The 9580-nt window shown below is 49.7% G+C and overlaps 1 protein-coding gene across 2 annotated transcripts; it reads right to left on the minus strand.

Annotated features, from left to right (window-relative positions):
* Positions 1-906: 906 nt before the first annotated feature.
* On the minus strand, positions 907-3009 carry LOC130390170 (cathepsin Z-like). 2 transcript variants are annotated; one of them, XM_056599950.1, is made up of 6 exons: positions 2846-3009; positions 2413-2576; positions 1900-2079; positions 1580-1730; positions 1322-1484; positions 907-1104 (listed from the first exon to the last, which is right to left on the minus strand). In XM_056599950.1, exons 1-6 carry the CDS (start codon positions 2965-2967, stop codon positions 985-987), a joined length of 900 nt encoding a protein of 299 aa, XP_056455925.1. In that variant the 5' UTR covers positions 2968-3009; the 3' UTR covers positions 907-984. The 2 variants fall into 2 exon arrangements, with proteins under 2 accessions (XP_056455925.1, XP_056455924.1); XM_056599949.1 differs by having other exon boundaries at positions 907-1144.
* Between the last annotated feature and the right edge of the window lie 6571 nt (positions 3010-9580).

The raw sequence follows: 9580 nt of genomic DNA on the forward strand, positions 1-9580 counted from the left end.
TAGCTGGTTACCCCTCACCCTAACAGGGGGAATCCCCCCAGGTCTGGTGATCTGAGCACATAAAGCCTTTCCTCCGGCGAGTATCGACCACCACGCACACCTCGTGTGTTAGGAATATGAGCAATCCATTTTGCGTATTGATTGCTGTAATGAAAATACGCCGGCATCCAAACCCGCTCACATGCACCCGCACGTTTGATTCCCTTAGTTTGGCTCCCCAGTCACGTCGGTTCCCCCCGCCGTCCAGGACTACGCGGAGCGGGGAACACCAGGGAAATTTAATTAGAGAACAAATTAGATTCTTTGAAAGTTGTGGTGTGCAGCGACTGTTTTGATATATTGAACAGCTGAATGACGTTCAATAGCTACGGTAATACAAGCCTTTGTTTAGAAGCCTAGTAAACATACCGCCATGCCCTTCTGGAGAAGGTATAGTGGCTTTGCCTGAATGCTAGGCTCACATGCAAAGCTCGTCCACAGAAGGACATGTACCATAGTTTAGAGTAGTTCCTTCAGTAGATCAGGGTATATGACAGTTAATTGGCGACATGTGGCTCATGAGGTAGAGCGGGTTGGCTGGAAACCGGGAGGTTGCTAGTTCAATTCCGGCTACTCCTATCCAAGCTGTCCTTGGGAGCAAGATATACAACCCAACTGCTCCCGACAAGTTGGCCGTCTCGTGTGTGAAAGTCAATATTGTAAAGCGCTACGAGTGGCCACTGGTTAGAATTACGCTGTATAAAAGTGTATTCAGAAACCATGACCCGACCAGCTTTTTAGATAATAAACCAGCAGAACCAAATAATTGCATCCGACCCTCCAGCAGCAGGAGAGACCACACCCCTCCCAAGTAGAAGGGTCGCAATAATCCAGGTCAGGGCCAACACCAAGTAGAACCCATAGCCCTCTAGTTTCCAGAAGAACGAACAGTGTTGCAAAGCCGAGCCTTTATTTATTCATCAGAAAAGGAAGTACACAGCGCCCCTAGTGGCGGGAGAGGATGGGGTCTCCGTAGGCGCAGTCCTCCTCCAGCGCCAGGTTGAAGGTGCTCCCGCTTCCTCCCTTGTAGGCGCTGGTGACGATCTTCAACCAGCCCTGCTCCCCCTGCAGACAAATCCGGGTCAGGACACAACCGGCACCACGTCTGCAGCATCAGATGTACCCCCACCAACGTGACGAACCACACACACACACAATGAGCTGCAGACATCCATCAGAAGACGGTAGTAAGCCTTAAGGAACTCCATTTAGTGGTTAACATTAAGAAACTTGTGGAGAGGCGACACATTAAAGGGAGACCCAGTGCGGACCACACCCTCACCCAAGGCTCCCCCCAGGAGTTGCGTACGATCCAGTACTCGGTGCCGTTGTCTACTCCCCAGCCGGCGACCGCCACGATGTGGTTGATCCCTGGGAGCTCCACGTGCTCACGGTACAGCCCTCCAGTGTAGGCATCCAGGGTCTCAGTGGCCATGATCCCACAACTACAGGAACGAGATGAAGGACACCCATTATCTTCAGCCTAAAGGTAGAATACAGCCTAAATCAAGCAGCGTGGCTTCATCTTAAGGCATGTCACCTGATAGGCCCTCCGCTGAAGATCTCAGCCTTCATCTTCTCCCGCCCGGCGACGGTCCCGTAGTCGCCCACGCGCCACAGGGTGTAGTTCTGCACCACATTGCACTTCCCGAAGGTGGTGCAGGTGCCGCATGCGTTGAAGGGCTTGCACTCTGTTGGAAGATATTTGATACTAAAGAGCCTCAAGAATACAGTCAAATGATCCAGCAAGGTGAAATGGTCATGTGGCCAGCTGAGGCCATCATCGTGTATCTGGTCATGTTACGGTTATCAGCTCCCTAGTGCCTCAGCACCCCCGTACCAGGTGAACACAACACCTACTCTGGTCGAGGGCCTGGTAGTTGTTGCAGGTTTCGTCTGGGACGCCATGCTCGTGGGCGTACTGCCACACGGGGAGGTGGTCCCCTCCGTTGCAGGTCCCGGAGTCGGCGCAGTCCAGCACATGCTGGACAGACAGGTAGGCAGACGGCCAGGCAGCCCGCCTCTTAATGTTGATGCGGTCTTAGGAACAGGGAAACAAACAGTCAGCCCGGACTGAGCAAACGCGTCCCAGTCTAGACGAAACCCGACAGTGTAGCCGGTTAAAGACCCATGATGAGGACCCCAGCGTGTCAAGACAGGACCCTCGAGGAGAACATGTTGTAGAACGTTACACATGGTGTGGAACGTCTAATTGAGGACATCAACTAGATGTTGGTTGATCTTTAGGTTAACGGAACATTTGAAACTACCTCAGACCAGCGTAGAGAGGAGGATACAGTCAGGATCATTGTACAGGGGTGTGGAGCATTAAGGTGGTTTCGGAACATCTAAAGCAGAACACTGAAACCGTACCGGCAAGTGCGCTGGTGCTCCCGTGGGCCCAGCAGGACCCACAGTACTGGGGGATGTGCTGGTTCCGTGTGGTGCTGACGTAGTTCACTCCATCGACGTTCCTCCAGTCCCAGGTCTTGGGGAGCTCCGCCAGGTTCATGAGCTCGTGAGGACGAGGAGCCGTTCTGTGGAGTCACAAGAGGACGGACTCCATGAGGCTTGGTTTAAACAGCAGAGAGATACAAGACATCGGTGGCGTCCATCAGGAAGCTAAATGAAGAAGCCACAGGATGGAGCATGGAGAGAAGGTTGAGGACCAAAACGAGGTTGGTTTGGTCAAGTGTGACGTGCATCTGAACCAGAGTCAGGTAAACCATCAAGTCAACCACACCAGAGATGGTAATAATTAGTAAATTGTAATTAAGAAGAAGGCATTTTAACTACAGATTCTTACTTGACTCCATAGCTTGACATCCTGGGCCCCGGTCGGTAGCAAGCATCTCTTGCGCTGCTAGCATGACCTGCTAACACCGCTAGCATCACCAGACCAAGCTGACCCAGTTCCAACCCAGACATGTTCGATTAACCAGCTTGACAGCTTGTACCTGAAGTGGCCCTGGCTGAGCTTTTATACCCCGGCCACACAAACAAACGCTCGTTAACGCTCACACACAGAACCTGCTGCATGAGCGCAATCACGAGTCATGCCCTTCACCTGGGCACAGACCTTGATTGTTGAGGAAGACGTGAACGCAGCAGATGTCTGAAGGTAGGGAGGCCGGTCTGGCGAGGCGATTGCCAGGGTGTGTGTTATTGGTTAAGGACTCTGGTCTCAGTGGGGGTCCGAGGCTAGCCTCCCCCCAGTGTTTAACTTCTGCAACTAATGCAGCGCAATCGGATTAAAAGCCACCCGCCGCCGCTGCCGTGAGGCATCTGCAGAGCAACCAAACTATTTGTTCAGGATTCAGACGTTAACACTTGGAGGGTATTCAATCAACGGCTCTCTGTGGAGCGGTGGTTCAGCTTAAACTCACTTAGAGCCCACAATATGAAGAGGACAAGTTTGGGATGCATTCGTTATTTCTGCCTTAATTAAGTCAATACCACATTATATAATACGAGAGAGAGAGAGAGAGAGAGAGAGAGAGAGAGAGAGAGAGAGAGAGAGAGAGAGAGAGAGAGAGAGAGAGAGAGAGAGAGAATTAGATGGTTATTAAACACTGTTTGGGTCTTGTGATGTTCATCTTGTGTGTTGATCTCCTCAGATAAGAGGAGCTTAGCAGTAGAACTACGATCTGATATCTTACCTCTGTGACTAGAGACAGGATCCCAGAAGGTTTACCTCCGTCTGTGTGAGCAGAATGGGATGTTTAATATGCTTATTAAAACCCGATCCCCGCGAGACCACACAGATGAAAGGAAATTATTAATATTTCGGTTTTGGAGACGTTCAGCATGCCTCTGAAAAACATAAGACCTTGAGTCAGCCGAGAGTTTGAGTCTAGAACCCAAACATGAGGAGCACTTTGCCAATTAACTATAAAGTAAGATTACTTTCCCTCTCTCTCTCTCTCTCTCTCTCTCTCTCTCTCTCTCTCTCTCTCTTTGTTATAAACTTACTACAGAGTAGACTAACCTACGGAGTCTGTCTCCGGACTCTGATACGTTGTTGGTGTGTTGTGTCTCGTGTGTTGTGCATTGTGTGTGTGTGTGTGTGTGTGTGTTGTGCGTTGGATATTGAAGATCTATATGCCATGTTTGGGTTTGATGATGTCATCTGTCGTGTGCTGAGGCTGTGTTGATGTCGTTCATTGAACCAATCAGCATGGAGGGCTTGGTACTCGCTCCTCCTGATTGGACCATGCTCAGCATAGCTCCTCATGCTAGGCATCATGCTAGGTGTAACTGTGTCAACATGCCTGGTATCATGTTAGGTATCATGCTAGTAATGATGCAAGCTGTAAGCAAGTTAATATACTAGGCATCATGCTCGGCATAAGCATGTCAATATGCTAGCTAACATGCTAGGTGTAAGCATGTCAACATGCTGGCTATCATGCTAGGTGTAAACATGTCAACATGCTAGTTAACATGCTAGGTGTAAGTGTGTCCACATGCTCATTAATGTCAGTGAGGAAGCAGCTCTCGGAGGTTAAACTACATGACCCGGGGTAGGTAGCCTGCATCCTGTCTTTCATCCTCTGTTTCCTAACGAGCTCTGGGTCCGCTGGTTGGCCTGTGTGTTCCAGTTGCCTGTTCGCTCTGTTTACTGTACATATGCTTAGTGGATCTGTGTTCTTTGATTAGTAGTCGTTTGTGGGTTTGTAGTTGTGTTTGTGTGTGGGCATGAAAGTGTGTGATTGTGTGTGTGTGTGTGTGTGTGTGTGTGTGTGTGTGTGTGTGTGTGTGTGTGTGTGTGTGTGTGTGTGTGTGTGTGTGTGTGTGTGTGTGTGTGTGTGTTCTAGTGTGAGTGTGCGTGTGTTTGTCTTACAACTTGTGCCTTTTGAACGACAACATCAACCTTTTGATCAGGCAGCAGTATCTGATAAACACATAAAATCACCAGATTGCACTATAACAACACCAGCAACAAAGACTTCTGATTTGTTCCAGAGCTTCTATGGCAGAGCACCGTCAGCAGAAAACGTTTTCATGTTCGATTCCCTTGAGGAATTCTAGACTCCAGAGAACCCACCTTCCTCCACAGGTCTTAATGGACGGACTCCACAGGAAGGTCAGATTGGACCACAGGCTTTGGAAGACTGGGGGGGGGGAGAAGGGGGTTTCCATGGAGACCAGCAGCTCACCATTCTTGACATGCAGCCCATAATACTCTGGCCGCTGTGGCGGATCAGTGGTGGGTGGAGGAGCTCTGACAGCGATGCTTTCATCTTAGCCATCTAGGCAGAGAAACTGAAGCTCCTTTTAAGGTGTGTTCAGAGTCCGGCCAAACGTTCTGCTCTGTTCAGGTGGAGAGCGAGAGCGCTTTGCTCCAGAACGGAGCGCTGGCCTCCCTCTCTGTGTTGGCTGCTAGCCTAGCGCTCTGGTGGCCGCCGCCTAGCTCCCTGGCGGCACGGTGTTGGTTTGGTGCTGCCTGTGTGTGTGTGTGTGTGTGTGTGTGTGTGTGTGTGTGTGTGTGTGTGTGTTTGTGCGCATTGTTGGTTTGGTGCTGCCTGTGTGTGTGTGTGTGTCTGTGTCTCTGTCTGTGTGCGCGAGTCTGTGTGCGTGTGTGTGTGTGTTTGTGCGCAGTGTTGGTTTGTGTGTGTGTGTGTGTGTGTGTGTGTGTGTGTGTGTGTGTGTGTGTGTGTGTGTGTGTGTGTGTGTGTGTGTGTGTGTGTGTGTGTGTGTGTGTGTGTGTGTGTGTGTGTGTGTGTGTTTGTGCGCAGTGTTGGTTTTGTGCTGCCTGTGTGCAGAGGCGGACAGGAGTACACAGCTTCCTTACTTGAGTAAAAGTACAGATACCCCTTGCTAAATTTTACTCAAGTACAAGTAAAAGTACTACAGTCAGATGTCTACTTAAGTAAAAGTACTGAAGTACTTGTTTTTAAAAGTACTTGAGTATCAAGAGTACAAGAGTATGTTTTCTAAATATTGCATTACTACTGCCACAGTGCTTACATTTATGTATAGAAACGTCCTACATGGAGTTATGAAAAATGTTAACACCTTGGAGAATGTAAATGGAATTGAAAGTAAAATCAAGTAATTTTCATCTTTTTACCATGGCAATAGCACAATAGTATACAGTATAACAGTATACTCAAGAACATAAAAACAATTGCTCAGCTTACATAAATATGCAATATCAGAAAAGAAAATTCAGCTAACAATTCTATGTATGTGTGAGTTTCTCCGTTTTTTTATCAATCAAATCAACAATCGTCTCATCTAATTCTGACCATGGAGTTGGCTTTGGCGGAAAGCGAAGGTGATTGCTGATAGGTTGAAGGCTGTCCTAATCAGTTTGAGAGGGAATCACGTTTGAGAGGGAAACAACAAATTGAGGGTTTCCGTGATTTTTCTTTTCTCCTTTTATTTTTCAGAAGGAGTAACGGGTACTCACGGTTATGGATAGAAATGTAACGGAGTAAAGAGTACAATATTTGCCTCTCAAATGTACTTGAGTAAAGTCATGAGTACTCCCAAAAAATGATACTCGAGTAAAGTACAGATCCCTCAAAATTGTACTTAAGTACTGTACTCAAGTAAATGTACTCCGTTACTGTCCGGCTCTGCCTGTGTGTGGGTGCGTGGTGTGTTTGTGCGGGGTGTTGGTTTGGTGCTGTGTGTGTGTGTGTGTGTGTGTGTGTGTGTGTGTGTGTGTGTGTGTGTGTGTGTGTGTGTGTGTGTGTGTGTGTGTGTGTGTGTGTGTGTGTGTGTGTGTGTGTGTGTGTGTGTGCGCGTGCGCGGGTGTGCATTGTGTTGGTTTGGTACTGTGCTGCTGCAGAACCCTGGAAGGAACCCAGCCTCACGTCATCCTCGCCCGGCCCGCTCCACTCTCTGGCATCAAACACTGAATCAAGCTATCATGCTAGGTATCACGCTAGCTTTAATCATGTCAACATGCTAGAAATCATGCTAGGCGGAATGGTGTCAACATGCTCCACTTTCTGGAGATATGGTGGTGGCTTTGGGTAGTTAGCAGCTGGGTTATTAGTGTAGCTCTGGGTAGTAAGCATAGCTGTAGTGTAGATAGTTAGCAGACAGGTAGCTAGCTCTGGAAAAATAGCAGCTAGTTAGTTAGCATAGCCTGAGTGGCCATCAACTAGGGAGTTTGCTTAGTTCTGAGCAGCTATTAACTATGGAGTTGGCATAGCTCTGAGTAGCTATGAACTAGGGAGTTAGCTTAGCTCTTAGCAACTATTAACTAGGTAGTAAGCATAGCTCTGTGTAATTAGCGTCTGGTGTCTCTGGTTTTCCCCTCTCCTCCCCCTCCCCCCAGAGGTGATGTCCGCCCAGCCACTCCACAGGCCATCAAAGCCTCCTGATGAATTCCACCGGGCCAGGGGAGCTGGGTAATCCCGGCCCCCCGTGGTGAGGGGATGTCAGGGAGAGGGGCTGAGTCCAGCGGTCTGGCTGCCGCTGGCATCACCGCGACCTCGGACTAATCGAGGTGAACGAGGCCCCAAACGACCCGGTCATTAACCCGGTTACCAGAGGAATGCCTGAGTCCTCCACTCCTCTCCTCCACCACTGCCCCCCATCAGGTCAGCAAGGTGGAGTCTCTGCTCCTCAATGAGGAGCTACGTCGTGTGCGTGTGTCCTCCAGTAGAGACCAGGACCTGTGGATCGTTACACATCGATGTTAACCCGGTTATCTAACACCAGAAGTACGCACGACAACATGGTGGTTTCCTGCAGTTCTGGAAAGTGTTTAACCCATCAAAGCACTGGCATGGCACTTCTCCACCACCTCATGTGTGTTTTAACTCACAAAGGACACATGTCACACATCACACGCAGGGGGGGCACGGCGGACCCAGCTGAGAGCGTGCTGCGGTCGGCGTACACTCCTGGCTCCGTTTTGTTAGTGGTCGTTCGCAGCGCAGCCAAATGAGATTACTGCGCTCCCCTCACCGCTCCCTCCTGGCGAGTCCGCCTGACACAAGCAATTTCCTGGCGGTATTGGAAAAGCTTTCCCAGCGCCGGGAACTCCTAACCAGCGGCTCGGAGCCCGGGCCCAGCCAGCTGCGCCCCCACGAAAACACATCCTATTTATTTGTGGTGGGGGGAAAGGTTGGGTGATTCAAAGCTGGAGGTGGTGGAGGTTCTGGAGGTGCTCGAGGTGGTGGAGGTGGTGGAGGTGTAGAGGTGCTGGAGGGGATGGAGATGGTGGAGATAGTGGAGGTGGTGGAGGTGGTGGAGGTGGTGGAGGTGTGGAGTTGTAGAGGTCGTGGAGGTTCTGGAGGTCCTGGAGGTGCTGGAGGTGCTGGAGATGGTGCCGTCAGCACCGGTACGGGGAGACTCAGGCTTCAGACCCAGGCTGAGGGTCTCTGTGGGGGGGCGGGCCCAGGTACATTTAAAAGAGACTTTCAATAAGTACATTTGCCAGAAGAAAGAGAAACACAATATATCGCTGTCTGTACAGTAAAGATGTTCATAGAACCAATTTCCAAGCACTGACGATCACTAGGTTAACCCATTCCATGTACAAAAAGAAAGCTAGGATAAGATGCTACTTGATGCTAAGTACTATTTTTAAGTGCAAGGATGTACAATACACAATAAGTGCGTAAATTAAGTGCCAGAACGTACAACATATAATAAGTGCATACATTAAGTGCAAGGTAGGCTAGTTAGCTTGATGGATCACAGAGGTTGTTTTTGAATATTTGAAGAAGGAGGTCATTGTGACGAGGAGCTGGGGTATTTTTAACCTGTCTGTTATCAGGAGATTCAGGGGGAAGCTCCCCAGTTTGTGTCTGGTCTGAGACCAGACAGACACCGCCTCCTCATAGTCCAGACCCCCTCATATGACGCCACCTCTCCATATTCATGAGACAGTTCAACGGCTTCAGCTGACAGCCATTACAGATCTGCTGCGGGGGAGAATTAGCATACAGGCCAATCCACGAGGGGCGAGGGAAAGAAGGGTTATCAGACAGGAGGAGACAGACTGTGGTGATCTACCAGGACAGACACTGAGCCTCTACCTGGACAGACTCTGAGCCTCTACCTGGACAGACTCTGAGCCTCTACCTGGACAGACTCTGAGCCTCTACCTGGACAGACTCTGAGCCTCTACCTGGACAGACCCTGAGCCTCTAAGGAGGCGTCATTAAGGAGCAGGAAGGGGTTGGACAGTACAGAGACAGGTCATTAAGGAGCAGGTAGGGGTTAGACAGTACAGAGACTGGTCATTTAGGAGCAGATAGGGTTTAGGGGGGATCTTGCTCTAGGGTCTACAGTTAGACTGAGGACATCAGGGATCGAACCCAGCACCTCTGGGCTGGTACCCTGACCACCAAACCACATCCTGTGGCGCTGTAGGAGGCTGGCCTGTATTTACTCTGCTCTCCTGGAGACGCTCTGGAACGACCCAGTTAGACTGACCCACTTTCCCCAGGTGTGGAGAAGAACGTTTCTATTAGTGTGAGGAGGGAGTACAGTATTAATAGATCTAATATATATACACACTTTATTTATAGTGCAGCGCTGAGGTCTGAAGTGAGTCGTAGGGTCGGATCTC

Source organism: Gadus chalcogrammus, chromosome 10 (assembly GCF_026213295.1).
Source record: "Gadus chalcogrammus isolate NIFS_2021 chromosome 10, NIFS_Gcha_1.0, whole genome shotgun sequence".
NCBI classification, from domain to species: domain Eukaryota; kingdom Metazoa; phylum Chordata; class Actinopteri; order Gadiformes; family Gadidae; genus Gadus; species Gadus chalcogrammus.

Bases quoted from the DNA above. Each gene is read 5' to 3' on its own strand.
- LOC130390170 (XM_056599949.1), bottom strand. From the start codon at position 2,967: ATGTCTGGGTTGGAACTGGGTCAGCTTGGTCTGGTGATGCTAGCGGTG. The intron at 2,577-2,845 runs GTAAGAATCTGT...GTGACTCCACAG, and splicing joins ATGTCAAGCTATGGAGTCAA to AACGGCTCCTCGTCCTCACG. The intron at 1,145-1,321 runs GTGAGGGTGTGG...CTGATGCTGCAG, and splicing joins ACTCCTGGGGGGAGCCTTGG to ACGTGGTGCCGGTTGTGTCC.